Source organism: Beta vulgaris, chromosome 1, assembly GCF_026745355.1.
Source record: "Beta vulgaris subsp. vulgaris cultivar EL10 chromosome 1, EL10.2, whole genome shotgun sequence".
Lineage (NCBI taxonomy): Eukaryota > Viridiplantae > Streptophyta > Magnoliopsida > Caryophyllales > Amaranthaceae > Beta > Beta vulgaris.
In genome coordinates this window covers 13,395,017-13,411,564 of record NC_079202.1, presented here as the reverse complement: position 1 = coordinate 13,411,564, position 16,548 = coordinate 13,395,017, and the positions used below count along the sequence as shown (strand labels likewise).

General features: G+C 37.9%; 1 protein-coding gene across 2 annotated transcripts; it reads right to left on the bottom strand.

Moving 5' to 3' along the window:
• Positions 1 to 9,960: 9,960 nt before the first annotated feature.
• Positions 9,961 to 13,270, bottom strand: LOC130590316 (uncharacterized). Of its 2 annotated transcripts, XM_057392429.1 has the most exons (5): positions 12,916 to 13,270; positions 12,598 to 12,810; positions 12,418 to 12,510; positions 11,372 to 11,476; positions 9,961 to 11,284 (listed from the first exon to the last, which is right to left on the bottom strand). In XM_057392429.1, the coding sequence occupies exons 1-5, from the start codon at positions 13,237 to 13,239 to the stop codon at positions 11,114 to 11,116; spliced, it is 906 nt and encodes a 301-aa protein (XP_057248412.1). In that variant the 5' UTR covers positions 13,240 to 13,270; the 3' UTR covers positions 9,961 to 11,113. The 2 variants fall into 2 exon arrangements, with proteins under 2 accessions (XP_057248412.1, XP_057248411.1); XM_057392428.1 differs by having other exon boundaries at positions 12,598 to 13,270.
• Between the last annotated feature and the right edge of the window lie 3,278 nt (positions 13,271 to 16,548).

Below are 16,548 nucleotides of genomic sequence, written 5' to 3'. Positions count from 1 at the left end.
GCCCGTGAGGGCCACATAATCGCCCGCTCGGGTAGCTGATCGCTGCTGCTTCTTTGCACTCATGACTTCCTCATTGGCTTGTGCTTCACCATCTCTACTAACCCAACAGTCTCCCACATTGAGATCGATTAAATAGGAGAATATCCTACCATAGGTACCCAAATCCATCACCACCATCTCTCTATACATTGGCCATAACCAATACCGATTTATCTTTACCAAAGGAAGCAACACTAAGATCTCAATCGAGCCCGATCCATCATCCATATTCCAATCTCATTATTGTCATGCTCCCACCTAGATGCAAAACCAAGCATTACAACCATGCTTCCATCTAGACAAAACATCCCCCGTGGCATCACATATCCTCTACACCAAGGAAATGTCATAAAAGTTTGCACCACCGTCCGATACAAATACATCAAAGCCTACATCAATTTTGATTCTCACTAACCAACCTCCAAACCATTGCACCACCTCTACATAAAGTTACACACCCTCCTACCTCTTATGTCGGTTCATCTATGAGACAACCATAACCAAATAAAGATAAGCCTCTCCAACCATGGAACATAACCACTTCCTCTCCAACCAAGGAAGCACATTTAAGTTTCACCCAACTCTAATAAAGCAATAACCACCTAAGCTAAAGAAGTTTCTCATTGTTCTATTTACAAACTCACATTATTACTACTCGAAAAAAACACATGATGCTCCACTTAGGATTTCTGGCACAACATGCTTGTGCGCCGCCTTCACCTTTGTGTGTCTATCGATTAATTTTGCCATCTAAAAAAAATCTAATAAAAATAAAACCTCACTAGATCTGAAAATAAAATAAAAAACAAAAAAAATCCTAATTCGAAACCCTAGCTGTCGTCGGTTAACAAGACCTAAGGCTGACGAGTAAACTCGTCTTCAGCAACGACGACAAATTCGTCTGGCGAGCGAGCGACGAAAAACGATCGAATCTGGCGAGCAATGAAGAACTGCTGAATCTGGCGAGCGACGAAGAATGGTCGAATCTGGCGAGCGACGATCGAACCGAACGAACGGTCGAATCTGGCGAACTACGAGCGAACGGGTTAGAGGAAGAGTGAGAGGGTGCGTGAAACTGATGAGAGGAAGAGAGGAGGAGAGAGAGAGGAAGAGAGGAGTAGAGATAGAGGAAGAGAGGAGTAGAGAGAGAGGAAGAAAGAAGGGCGTGAAATGGAAAGAGAAGCGTTCGTGAGAGGAGTGCTTAAAACCCTAGGTGAATTCTTTTTTTATTAATTTGAAAAGCCTATTGCTGCAGTTTTTTGCAGGAACCGCATCTCAAATAATTTTTTTAATATTATTTTAATATATTCTTACGGTTCTTACCAGAAACCGCATCAATATGTTTGGTCAAAGAATCAAATTTTTTCAATTTTTTTTTGTTCAAACCATATTGCTATGGTTTTCGTCCGATCAGTTATGTGGTTATCTTATATTTTTCCTTTTCTTTTTATGTGATATATTGCTACGTATGGGTAAAACCGCAGCAATATCACCGCAGCCATAAGCAATTATTCTACATATCGAGACACTGTTTCACCATGGTTCTTATTCCTTGGCCCACTATTGATATATTCCACCCGACCAAAGGAACCCTTCCATAAAGTTCCCATCCCAATTTCGGGTTCCTTTCTTGTGCTCCCAATGGTGTAAAGTGTTCCACTTCTTGTCCCCAAAGCTATGATTATAGCTCCCTTGACAATCTTCCAAGAACAACTATCAAATACAACATTGTGACCCGATTTAGCAAGCTGAGTCACCGATATCAAGCTTTTTTCACTAGTAGAAAAAAGGCTACTTGCTGCGGTTAAAAAGTGCCCTATTGCTGCGGAATAGGGCGCGCAACAATTATGGGCGCAGCAATAGGTATTAATAATATTGTTGCGGTTTTAAACCGCAGCAATATAACGTAATATTGCTGCGGTTTTAATGACCAAACCGCAGCAAGATGCATTTTTTTAATATTACAAAAGTACACATATTGCTGCGGTTTTGGGCCCAAAACCGCAGCAATAGGTACAATTTTTCAAAAAAAAAATATTTTTTTAAAATTAAAATTTTTAATGTTAAAAGTACTTAAAATGCAATAAAAACTAAAAGTAACTAAAACATTATATCACATCAACCAGCTAAAATACTACTAATAACATTTACCGCTGCATAAATGCATATGCATAATCTAAACAAAGGTTACTCAAGACAACTCGTATTTCAACCAAAATAAATCGAAAATACAGAATCATAGGTCCTTAATGGTTCATAAACATACACATCTTTTACTCGTATTTCACTGTATTAAATCATCCTAAAAAATACATAAAATAAAAATACATAAAATAAAAATTCAGAAAATAAAAATACAGAAAAATAAAAATACAGAAAAATAAAAATAAGAACAACCACCGTGCGGATATTAAACCACCGCTGTCACCACCGTGCGGATCATCGACGAGAAAAACTGAAAGACGAGAAATAATTTGGCAACTCACGAACCACCAATCACGAACAGATCTAAAAAAAATGAAAAAAATAAGAACCACCACTCACGAATAGATCTGAAAAAAAAAAGAGAAACCACTCACGAACAGATCTGAAAAAAACGAGAAACCACTCACGAACCAACGAAAAAAAAAACGACGACGGAGTATTGAGCCGACGAAACCAAAAACCAATCTTCGAGTGTTGAACGGTCGACGAAGATAGATCTGAAAGGAGGAAGAACGACCAACTAAGACTGATGAAGAGCGGTGACGACGAAGATGCACGGTTGATGGAGAGCAACAACGAACGACGAAGAAGGACGAAGAATGGCCGCAGGAGTGAGTGATTGAGGAGAGGAGAGAGGTCAGATTTGTTTTTTGGTTTAGGGTTTAGTGAGGGAGGGGCATGCGTGAAGTGAGGGAGTGAGGGAGTAAGGGAGGCGTGAAGTGAGGGAGTGAGGGAGGCGTGAAGTGAGGGAGGGAGTATAGGGTTTGGTTTGGGCGAATCGTGAAGCAGTGACTAAGTGAGAGAGTGTGAGTATATATATGTGAGGAGCCTAATATTGCTGCGGTTTCCATGTAGGACCGCAGCAATATATTAAAAAAATATTTTTTTAATATATTGCTGCGGTCCTACGTGGAAACCGCAGCAATATTATTGTTCAAGGTCCCACTTTATTTTAAAAAGTATTCGTTAGACAATATTGCTGCGGTTTTGGGCGGGAACCGCAGCAATATTGTCAATTTTTATTTTTTCTTTTTCTTTTGCGTGTTATATTGCTGCGTATAGGTAAAAACGCAGCAATATCACCGCAGCAAATAGCATTTATTCTACTAGTGTTTTCAAACTTGGTATGCACTTGACATCCTTTTACTGGGACAAGCAACCATGAGTGAGTTTCACACTCATATCATCTTGGCCCATGACTCCACTACCTTGTCAACCTACAAGCTATATTTTCCAAGTTTTCCGATTTTGAAATTCCGAAAGAACTCCTTGCATTACGAGGAAAGATATGAAGAACTAGAATCCAAGACCCATCATCATGAGCACCCAACCAACTCTTCGGGTCACCCATTCTTACCATAAAGCATCAGAACCGTACTCCGAAATCAAGTTTGTTGATGCATATTCATCTTCATCACTATCTTGGACCTTCTTATATATTCCCTTTCCCATTCCCCCTCTTTAGACAATCTCTTCAAATTACTTCATCGCCACAAGCTTAAACACAACATGAGCTCTTTGAGTTACCTTGCCCTCTTGACTTTGATCTTCCATGATTTACATTTCCCTTTGTTGATTCCTTCTCCCATTAATTTCGCTACTATATGCACCACCCAATAAATCAGTAGACTATCTATTTCGAATGCTCTCACTCAAAATCAAGTCCCTCACATCACCATACTTCAATTTCTCTTTTCCGGAGGAGTTGCTAATGGCAGACACCATGTTATCCATGACAAGGGTAAAAAAGACAACAAAATTGCCTTCCTTCATTATCAAATTTGATACCTACCGAACACAATTGACAGTCAATATCGTCAACCATCAAACAAAATCAATGGCGGCCGAACTACCACAACCATCTCCATATCAAACAAATGACACATCAAGTATACTTTATTGATAATTGATGGTTTCTCATACATGCAAGGTTTCCATCAAACCCGTAGTTGTTTTCTTATCCTCGATTAAAAGCAACACTTTGGTCTAATGTCAATCTCACAACTCTAAGTGCTTTTCTATGAACAACTTTCCATTTATCCTCAAGCATACCACTTGGATTATTTCCCTCAAGATGCAAGTAAAGATTTTTTTGATACAAAAAATCCTCCATTTGTATTTTCCATAATTCGAAATCTTTACCAACAAACCTCTCACAGTAACGGAGAAAACTTCTTTTGTTACTTAGCAAGTGCTTTTGTTGTTGAAAAAAACCACAATAATGGAAAAAACTTCTTTTGCTACATAGCAAGTGCTTTTGTTGTTGAAAAAAACCTAGCACTTAATAGAGGTTTTGGAAAAAGAAAAAAAATCTAGCATTTGAGTATTTTAATGTTAAATGATTCGTTTAGTCGGAGCACTCGTGGTTGACACTTTTTTTTTCCTCTAACTAACCGCATCCCCCATTTTTTCTCTATCCTCCCTCCTCCAACTCCCTCCATTTTCTCTCTCCTCCCTCCTCTAACTCCCCACCATTTTCTCTCTCCTCCCTCCTCTAACTCTCTCACGTCCTCCTCAAACGACGACCTAATTTCCTTTGCTGTCCTCCCACGAAACCAAAGCATATATTGGCCACCGAAGAGAGACCAGAAAGCATTGACCAAATTTCAGCTCTTCCATTGTAAATCTTTACCCAAAAAATCAAAACTTTGATTTTTCTACACGAAAAGAACCAAATTTGATTTTTCAACCACAAATCCTAGTTTTCACAAAACACTAAACCACTTTCCACCAAATTAAACCTTGGATTTGATACCAATTATGTGATTTAGAAACAAGTGCTAACGAGTTATGACAATCAACAATAATCATGAACAAGAAATAAACAAAAATATTAACCAAGTAAATCAGAGAAAGAGAAAAGAAAGGAAAGAACACACCAATATTAATGTGGAAAGCCCGAGCTTCTGGAGAAAAACCCACATACCTGCACTAGAATCAAAGGAGAACAATGGTGAGCATATAACTCTCCCACAAACTCTCTCTCTCCCCTAGAACCCTAGAAAAGATGAAGTATCGAGTCTAAACAATGAGATTGTGTGCCAAACTCTCTAAAACAAGAAACTAGGTTATTTATACTATGAGGACTAAGAGCAATACAAGGCCCACAATTGAAATTTGAATCGCAAAAAAAATATGTGGAAAATTGGATTTTACCGCCCGGGGAAAATAGCCGCTCGTCAGGGCAACAACTTAGACAAATTTCCTTCCTCACTATCTTAATGGTTCCCGCCTGGCTATCCCCCCCCCCTCGATCAGACCGCCAGCCCGGGGTGATGGTCTGCCTGTCTGGGGCCTTCATCAAAAATATCATACCTTGAACTACACCAAGCACCTCCCCGAGCCAAGGATCACCCTGGGAACCCATGAAAGTTGTCGGCCTGGGTTACACATTCGACCGCGCAACAAATTATGGATCCCATCTCCACTAACATGACAAATTGTTATTTGAAATGTTAAATGTCTTACATTAGTTCCAAAAGTAAAGCAAAACTTTTATATATTTGGAATAGCTTTGAGCTCGGGCTAAGCCAAAGCAAACCCATAACGAGCTCTAGCAAAGATAATTATTCTTCTTGTTGCCTTGTTTCTATTACCATTATTATGCGCACTTTTTCGTAGCAAATCATCTTCAATTTGTATGCCCACTTTGTAGAGCTTTTAAAAGTTATCAATCCCAAACCACTTCAAGTTATATTGGGGTAGCAAGTTGAAGTTGGAAATTTCCACCAAGTCTTTTCCAAAAGTCATAACTTGGATAAATAAACATATGATACTATGTTAATTAAACCTAAGTTCTGCTCCATGATTTAAAATTTACATATATTAGGTATTGTCGTGAACTGCTTGAAATATGATTCTTTAATATATTTTCCATGTAATTATCCAACTTTTATAAATATATATTTTGGGGGGCTAAATCATTGTTGCTTAAAGGTTTGAACTAGTGTGTGGGGTATGGTGTGTCAATTCGGGTGTGGCCGATGCGTGGCTAATTGGGAGGGTGCACATTTGGTTCCTACTCCAAAGGAGAACAATGATGCTAATATGCGAGTTTCGGATTTTGATAAACTATAACGGGGGAGGGTGGAGTGTTGAGCGCGTCAAACAAACTTTCCATGAGAATGAGTGAGAGTGTGTGCTTAGCATCCCACTTTCACAATATTGGCCATTTGATAAGAGATATTGGTGGCCTACAAAGAAAGATATCTTCTTGGTCAAGTCAAGCTACTAGTTGGGTAGACTTAGGCATACGCGTGCGTGGACGAGGCTTTGGAAAGAAATGTGGTGTATTGATGGACCCCCAAAGCTTCTTTACTTTATGTGGAGGGCATGTCGTGATAGCCTTGGTGTGCATGAATGTCAACACTACCGCCATGTCAATAGTTCTAGTGAATATCAATTGTGTGCAACGTCGTGTGAAACCATCCTCCATGCTCTATTTGAGTGTACGCAAGTCCCGGAGATCTGGCATAGGAGCCATTTTCCTATGTCATCGCATGGTAGGCGGGGTCCGACGCAGATTGCTAATTAACTGCGTCGCGGTGTTATTCGATGTAAATCCTGTATTTTGATCTGCGTCAAGGCCTGTGGCGTCAGACCCATGTCCGACGCAAATAGGCGCCTCGCATTCGACGCAAATAGGCGCCTCGCATTCGACTCAAATCGTCTATTCTATAATAGTGGCCCCCTTTAACGCCCACAGATCTTGGTACTACATTCTCCTCCATGACTATTCAAAATCGGAACGACACTAGTTTGGTACATGGATTCCTGTGCAACCTACATATGACTAACTCCTCAAGTAATCTCGTTCCCTTGTTTAATTTGAGCACTAAAAATCATATTTTAGTCGGTAATGGCATGGGCGGACCTACCTGGGGTCCTGGGTGGCACGTGCCCCACGATTATTTTTTTAAAAAATTTGCCTTAAAAATAATTTTTTAAAAAAAACAAAAAAAACAGTGTAAACACGTTTCCTGTTGGGTCATCGCGTCAGACTCTCAATTCAATTTGACAGTTACAAATTGACAAATACTCTTACTTGGATTTTGATTCCCAAATCCCAATACAATAAAAATGTAAAAAATTAAAAGAACTTTTTCAACCTATAACCTAAAAACAGAAAAAAAATTCTAGAGAGAGAGGAGAGATTGGCTGCCGCAGAGGCGCAGAGCCACACTCTGATTTGTGACAGCGACAATTCAAGCCTAAGTAATGTAGTCTCTGTAGACAAGTATGTACAACACTCTTTATTTCTCTTTTGCCTTTTTTGCATAAGCATCAATACCATCAACTGAGTTTGTTTCTTTTTTCAAATTAATTCATTACTTGCTTTTTTTTATTGAAATTGGAATGACATTGTTTAATTTTTTATTTCAATATTAATTTGTCTAATTGTGATTTGCATAATATGTATCAAATATTCAATGTTACAAAAAATTGGTAGGAACTTCAAATTAGAATCATCAATAAATACATATAAACTAAATTGATTTAATTTTTGCATCATATTAAGTTGATTATATTAGTGCCCCACCATTAATAAAATCCTAGATCCGCCCCTGGGTAATGGCAATCGTATTCCAATTACAAGTTATGGTCATACCACCCTACAACCAACCCTTAGTCTTTCTTGATGTCTATCTTACTCCACAAATTATCAAAAACTTAATTTTCATGCACAAATTTACTAGTCATAATTTCGTGTCTATAAAATTTGACCCTTTTGGTTTCACTATGAAGGACCATCGAACGAGGAGCATTATAACGAGATGTGAGAGTCAAGGGGACTTATATCATGTCACTCAAGCACAACCATCCACCTGCCTTGCCACTTGTCTTGTTGTTGTTACGCCCACTACTTAGCACGATCGTCTAGGACACCCGAGAGTGCAATCTATTAATTTCCTTAGGCAAAATAACTCTATAGTTTGTAATAAGCAGCATAACTCCAGTTTTTACAATTCTTGTCAGATAGGGGAAAATGTTAAATTTTATGATTCCATAAGTTCTACTACTACTGCTTTTAACACTATTCATGCTGATCTATGGACCTCCCCCATCTATAGTAGTTCTGGACATAAATATTATCTCGTTCCTATTGATGATTTCACTCATTATGTGTGGATTGTTCCCCTTACCTATAAATCTAGTGCTTACGAAGCCCTTCTTGACTTTCATGCATATGTTAAGACTCAATTTGAACGCCCCATTAAAGTCTTTCAAAGTGATCATGGTCGTGATTTTGACAATATATACTCCATTTAAACAATTTTGCATGACTCATGACATGGTTTTTCGTGTCTCATGTCCTCACAGATCCTCCGAAAATGGAATAGATAGACGAATAATCTGCACCCTCAATAATATCAGTTGGACCATGCTCCATCATGCCTCCCTTCCCTTGACATTTTGGGATTATTCTCTTGAGACTGCTACATACCTTCACAACATATTGCCAATCAGGACTCTTCCCAAGTTAACACCTTTTAAGGCCTTTTTTCATAAAACACCAACCTATGATCACTTACGAGTTTTTTGGCTGTTAATGTTATCCTAATCCGAACTCCACTACCCTTCACAAACTTGCTCCACGATCCACTCTGTGCTTTTTCCTAGGCTATCCTAAAAATCATCGACGGTATCGCTGCTATGATCCATTTACAAACACATTATCTCTAGGCATGCCACCTTTGTTGAAACACATTTTCCATATCTCCAACTGGCCAACCCTCCTCTTTGGACCAAGACATGCCCTCCATGTACTAAATCCCTCCTTGCTTCCCTTCATGTTGGGTTGTGCCACGCATACCCCTCCTCAAGCCCAACGCGAACCTCATCACACCCAGGCCCAGCGAGCCACTCCTCACACTCGATCCCCGTGCGCTACCACACCCCCTACCATTCGAGCCTCCCCCCCCCCCCGCATCACCTGCATTGGCCTCCCCCAGCACCCTCCTAGTCCGAACTTTCGGTACACAACACCGTATCGACGCAACCCACCATCTGCATCCCCAGCCCACCCACCGACCTTTACTCCTCAAATGACCACTGGAGCCCGTCATGGCATGCGCAAACCAAATCCCAAATATGTTATGCTTAACTCCCCCCATCCCACCTGCACCTCTTTCTTTGCTCTCCTATTCCAAAATATCACAAAATTGCTTTGTCTAACCCAAATTAGAATGCGGGCACGCACGATAAATATAGTGCTTTCATTCAAACATGAACTTGGGAGTTGGTTCCTAGACCTACGAGGGTGAACATTGTGAATTATTTGTGACTTTTTCATCACAAAGAAAAATCTAGTGGTGACCTTGAACGGCACAAAAGCTCTTTTGGTCTGTGATGGCATGTCACAGGAACATGGTGTTGATTGTAATAAGACTTTTACTCATGTTGTTCGCCCAACTACTATTCGTAGTGTTGTACGGTTAGCCATGGCTCGCCAATGGTCCATTCATCAACTTGATGTTAAGAATGTCTTCTACATGGTGAATTGCAGGAAACTGTTTTTATGCATCAACCTCCTGACTTTGTTGACAAACGATATCCATATATTGTATGTCGTCTGCGCAAAGCTTTGTATGATCTTAAACAAGCACCTCGTGCTTGGTATCAGCGGTTTGCTCACATTCTTCAGCAAATTGGTTTTACTGTTGCTCAAAGTTATACTTCCTTTTCACTTATAAGCACGCACTACTAGAAAAAGAGTGTTTTCTCAACGCTTTTCCTCAATATTCTAGACGGAAAAATGCGTTGAGAAATTGATTCTCAACGCTTTGTAAAAGCGTCGAGATTTTAGGCGTGGAGAATTCTCGACGCTTTCTTGCGTTGAGATTCTCAACGCAGAGATGCGTCCAGTATGACTTGTGACGCTTTTTGGTGTTGAGTTTCTCAACACTTTTCTGCGTCTTGAAATATGCGTGACGTTGTTTTGTGTTGGGTTTCTCAACGCTTTTCTGCGTCGCACAATATGTTCTAGACACATTCCAGCGTCAAGAATATTTTACCTCCACAAATAAATTTTTAGAGCCAAAATAACTCTTAACACAAAAAAGTGTCGAGATTTTAGCCTAGAAAAAAATCTAATAATTATAGCTATTATTTAATTGGATATGGATCAAATATAATATATTATAAGCGATTTTCCAATAAAAAATACTTAAGTAGAAATGACCAATAATATATATAATAATATTATCTGTATTAATTCACTAATGATTAAATACACACTAAAATATCCTGTTCAATTCGGTTACAAATAAGTCAATTAGATAATGTCTACTATCAACTTCTTAAAACCTTACCAAAAAAACAGAACGAAAGAAATATATCTTTTACAAAGCCTTTTCAAATCATTAATAGCTTTACAAGTTGTACTAATACAATAATGGATCCTTGGCTTCTTTTCCTTCACCATAATCTTGATCCTTAAAAAAAAAAAAACAAAGAATGACATAAGTAATTAATGTGATATATTATAGTGATGGTCAATTATAAAAGATGTTAAAAAGTTAGTTAATGACAAAAGAAAAGAATAGGTAACTAGTAATCAACTTGATTTTGATAATTCAAGTGAAGCAATGAATGATAATATTATAACAATACCTCTGTAGTAATCAAATGCATAGCTGACTTTGCAGCATCTATAAGTTGAGTAGAAGCTTTTCCATCACGCACCGCATCTAACACTAGAGAAAAATGTGTAGCAATGGTCTTCATCATCTTAGTATGCTCATCAAACTTGTTAGTTATCTCTTTGTTTTGTTTTTCAAGTTCCTCATTTCTCTTCTTCAATAAAGATGTTTCCACAACGTTTTCTAGTTCCACATGTCTCCTTTAAAGTTTTCCATTTCCTTCTTTTCTAAGCATACCACGCACCATCACTTTTTTTCACCCCAAATCCATATCCCTGAGGTCGTTCAGGTACTACATCTCCATTCATGACAGTTTGAAAGGCTTCATTCTCAACGTCAACACGAGACATAGAAGGATTACAAAGCTTTAATGAATCAACCTTTGCCTTTGCATCCTCCTACATAGTTTTTTAGGGAATAAATAATGTAAATCTGATGATAGAAAAATAGAATGCAAAGATAGACTAATGTGTTAGACCAAGTACCAAAAAGTCTGAAGTGTCTGTGCCTTCAAGATAGGTTCCATCCTTTCTCTTATGAGTTGGTTCCCAAAGTTCAATCAAACTCATTTCTTCTCCATGTTCATCTTCCTATAAATAATTAGTTACCTTGTAGTAAGTCATTATATTAGATATAATAATGCATATGATATTTGTCTATTTTTAAAGACTTTTCAAAGTTACTACCTAGAGAATGGTCGCATTAAATAATGTAAGTCTGATGATAGAATTATAAATGGTGCATGATTAAAATTATGACTTTGTTATGGACACTAGCCAACAACTGCCCTGCTTACCCACATTAACAGAAATATAAATCTTTTCCCATCACATCGATGTCATGGTGAAAAGCACTAAAGTAAGGTTTAACCAATGCTCTCATACACTCTGCATCAAGCATTTAATGGATACGGCTTGCAAGTCTTCTGGTCATAGCTAGCAAATATTCGGTGCAAAAGATAAATGCCACTCTTAACTCTTGAATGAAAATTAGTCTCCACGTCCACCACGTCATGACCAGCATAAACTAGGTAGACCAAGTTCTCAAGTTCAAAGCCCAGTAACGGTCATCTACATACCCTTCCTTTTAATCAGCTCAATTACAGTCTCATTGACGAAGAAATTTTAGCCTAAGCTCAATTATCATCTCATCAAAGCTAATCCAATCATATGTTTTTTGTCCATAAATTTCCATCACAACTCAATACCACCCTTTAATAAAAGTTTACAAGACTTCCCTTACAACATTCCGTATAATTCCACTCTCATTACCATAATTTACTACAGTCACTTTCTATTTTTGGCCTGCTAATGATATCGTTCATTTCTAAGGCAGCCATAATAAATATAACTTAAATTTATACTTAACCAACTAAACCAACATATAATTTCTTAGAATATACCATATTAACAAAACAATATAAGCGAAACATGTAATAAGGCAGGAAGTTAATAAAGGTGTTATGTACTAAAATAAAGGAGGGTGATTCAATAATTAATTGAAACTATGAGAGTGAAAATTTATTCCTTACATAATTAGCTCGTATATTAGCGTAACTAGTAGAACCCAATGTATGAACTTGATTTTGAGCTCCTCGTGCCGCTTTTCCAAGTTGAGACAATTGCTACACTCGCAATGGAAGTTTTAGTTAATATTGTAGAAGTAAGATGTGTCACACGTTATAATGATAAATCGAAAAAGAGAGAAGTACCTGTCCTTTGACTGAGAACCAATACTGAACCAATGGTTTCCATTCAGAACGAGTATGTCCACTAGGCACAATATCATAATGTTCTTCCTCTGTAAGCTTATCAGGTTTGAAAAATGTCAATTTAAGTGAGTGTTTATAGTGCCTCCAACATTTGCTAACACGTTGGAGAGCTAATGTATCATAGACCTCATCCTCAGGAATCACAAAATGTTCCTTCAACGAAAAAAGAAAAAAAAAATAATGCAAGATCAATAAGACATAGCTTATAAGAAACATATATATATTCATAACAATTTTAGTTTGAACTTGTATGCATACTCTCATCTTCATAACAATTTTAGTTTTGAGTTTCACATCAACATGATGCCAATTCTTTTCTCCAATTGGACAATAGGTCCCATCCTTTGCTACACTTCCTAGAAATCGCACCAAGATATGCCCACCTTTCCGAATTGGTTGGTTGAGCTCATTAAACTGCACATGGTACCTAACACCACGACTATGCCAAACGTCTATGGGCTGAATTGAACCGCTCATCAACTGAAGTTCACCCTTAGAATCTGCCAAAGAAAATATGAACCTTGTAAAAAAAAAAATTCCACAACTTATGCAACTTAAACAAATAGATGGAAGAATTGGCATCTCAAAATAATTTTAGAAATTAACCCTTCAACCCTTCAACCCTTCAGTTCAAATTATGCATATTAAAACCAATACAAAGAAGCAAATAACTAGATAAAACCAACTGACAATTGTAGCATTTTTCTTGTTACACGTTCGAGGTTCTTAAATCTAACTGGAAACGGTGATTGAAACCAAACCACGGAATTGACCAGACACCAAGAAACATACACTTTTGGGAACAGAATGTCTAATAGTTCATGAATGTTTAGAGATAAGGCTCCATACATATAAGGATACTTGTAGAAGACTTTCTTTTTAACTCTTTAAGACCAAGTTAGACTCATTTTATGAGAATAATCAAGGCCGACAAGGCTCGAGCTTACATCCGCAGAGAAGTAGCTTATGAGAATAATCAAGTGAATTAGAATTCACTTGAAAATTCAAATTAGTAGCAGCATCAGATGGACTGCAAGCTGCTTAAACATTAAGGTAAGTGGCTTACAGGTTCAAAAGAGTCTCTTACACTCAAAGAGCTACTTAAACATTAAGGTAATTAGAGTCTCTTACATTCAAAAGAGTCTCTTACAGCTTGAAAATGCAAATTAGTAGCAGCATCAGATGGACTGCAAGCTGCTTAAACATTAAGGTAAGTGGCTTACAGGTTCAAAAGAGTCTCTTACACTTCAAACATTAAGGTTCAAATTAGTAGCAGCATCAAAAGAGTCAAAGTAAGTGGCTGCCCAAAGCTGCTTAAACATTCACGAAAAGCTGCTTAAACATCTCTTGAATGCCCATGAATCGGCAGAATCATCGTCAGATTCATCCGCATCTCCTACACTCAAAGAGCTACATATCAACTCTGTTCATAAACTAGAGTCTCTCTCAATCACTATATCTTGCTTACAGGTTCGAACTATAAGAGAGTGTAAAGAATTAACCAGTTTGCTATAAGAGAGTAAAGTAAAGTGTATGATATAGTACTCCCTCCATTTTGATATAAATTTTGCCGTATATATATTTGGGCAATCCATAAGTAAGCAAATAAGCTCCCCACTTTCTTCAATGGAAATTTTACCCACTTAACCCTGGTGATGTGCACCCCTCCACTAGTTCACTAACTTTCTATCTCTCACTGTTTGTTTTGTTTTTACTTGAGAACTATCTGCCAAAAGCCTACATTCCCCTACTGAAAATTATTTAAATGTTTGCCCAAGCCTAACAAGTTTATTTGAGGATAGAGGGAGTAGAAATTTCAGCTTTATATTCCTTTGGGGCTGTGATCCTTTAACAGTTATAGTGTCCTTACAATATTCAACTTGTGGTTGCAGAATGATTCAGGTGGGCAACAAATGGAAATTAATGGTGCTATCACAGCATCATACACACTTTCGGTTGATGATGTTGGACACTATATATCAGTATCCTATGAACCAATTAGAAGTGACTGGACACGTGGTCCAGTAGTACTCTCTGAACAATTTGGTCCAATAGATCCTGGTAATTTTCAAGTGCTCCTTGTTAGTTTCCAATGCAGACATTTCTATTACAGGAAAAAAGAGTTTAGTTCTTACTTTGACCATAATTATCTACTGCAACATAGTTATAGACTGCTATGAATTGACATAGATTGGACAGTTTAGAGACTAGGATTAATGATTAATAACAGAGTTTCAATTGATTATTTGGATGAATTTATAACATAGACTGATAAGTGATAAATACAAGCTTTCAGAGGCTTGCATTCTCTCAAATATGAAGTAAAGCTCACAATTTATATCAAAATGGAGGGAGTACTATATCATACACTCTCTTATAGTAAAGTTCATACCTGTGATTAAAACCTCCTCCTTTGCATCAAATTTCACATTGGTTGGCCATCCCGAGTCTGAATTGGGAAGTCGAGATTTAGCCGAATTTGTTTTGTTTGAAATATTATGGATACTTCTTTTTTGCTCCACATGCTTGTTTTGATCACGCTCAATATTCTTATCCTTTTTTTCCCTTGACAAGCTTTCAGTTTGAACATCATCGTGTTCTTTTGAGTGATTCACAACTGGAGTACCAACGGGGTTATTTTCTGAATCGTGTTTAGGTAGTTGTCTCTCAGCTCTAACACTAGCCTTGTTCACATCTTTAGCAACAGGACAATGAAGTTGTTGTGATGACTCAGATTGCAAGTTTTTATGTGGAAGGAAGATAGGAGGGGTTTTCCATATCCCACTATCACCACTCACTTCTGTTGAAGGTTTTGGTAATGCTGCACTAGTTGGCGGACCAAATGGTCCCCATTTACTTGGATTTTGAGATGCTGATGATGGTCTTATAAGTGAAGGGTTTGAAGGAAGCTCTGATGCATTAGTACCTTGTGCTCTATTTTGGAGTACAGAGTCAATCACAGTAGGTCTTGAAGATTGTGACGATATGTGAGATTGCGGCCTTTTGCATGACTTCACTACATTATGACCCATGGGGTTAATTTTAGGTACCTTACTAGTAGTCTTTGACTGTAGAATAATAAGAGGATGAGTCTTTTTTGCAGCTTCTGAGGTTTTCGAACCCATGGGTCGTTTTGGTGGAGGTAACATGTCACATGCTAAAGGATCTTTCTGAGGTGGAGTAGAAACTGCTCTTCTTGACTGTGCAATCATGGCAGCAGATGCTAAAAGTTTTTGCTGAGATATAGTACAAGTTGTAGCTGTTCTTGACTGTGGAATCATGGTTGGAGAAAATGAAGCAGATGCTGAAGGTTTGTGTTGAGGTAGAGTAGTAGCTGTACTTGAATGTGGAATAGTAGGGGGTTGAAGTGTTTGTCCTGCTTGTGAGTTATTCAAACCCATGGGCTTCATCTCAGGAGAACGTGAAGTAGTTGGTGCAGCGGAATCTGAAGCAACAACATTAGATACTGAAGTAGCAGCAACTCGTGTCCTTTTGCTACGATAGGTCATAATAACACTGTCACAATTCCTACAAAACAAAACATGTAAATACTTTTCGATAACATGTAAGCTAAAGAAATAAAGAAAGGTTGTGTAACAAAGTACAGCTTAAGGAATAGAGAGAACAGAAGCTAATAAGCAAGCACTTCTCAAAGTTCTATTACATTATCTTGCTTCCTCAAATCGCGGAACCACTAAACTTGGAGTGTAGAAAAATCATTATGACATATATATAATTGGTTTTGGAGACTAAAAATCAAGTGAGACGTTCATTTGAAATGGAAGGAGTTCTGATTTTAGGTAACATGATTCGTGGGGGTAGGGGCAAATTAGGTAACCCTGACATGAACCATAATACTGCATGATGACTGCTTAACAATACATATACATA

Excerpts from the sequence above, each read along its gene's own strand:
- LOC130590316 (XM_057392428.1), bottom strand. The coding sequence starts at position 13,239 with ATGCCAATTCTTCCATCTATTTGTTTAAGTTGCATAAGTTGTGGAATT. Across the intron at positions 12,511-12,597 it reads GGTTCTCAGTCAAAGGACAG|CAATTGTCTCAACTTGGAAA; the intron begins GTACTTCTCTCT and ends TTGCGAGTGTAG. Across the intron at positions 11,477-12,417 it reads CTAATATACGAGCTAATTAT|GAAGATGAACATGGAGAAGA; the intron begins GTAAGGAATAAA and ends AATTATTTATAG.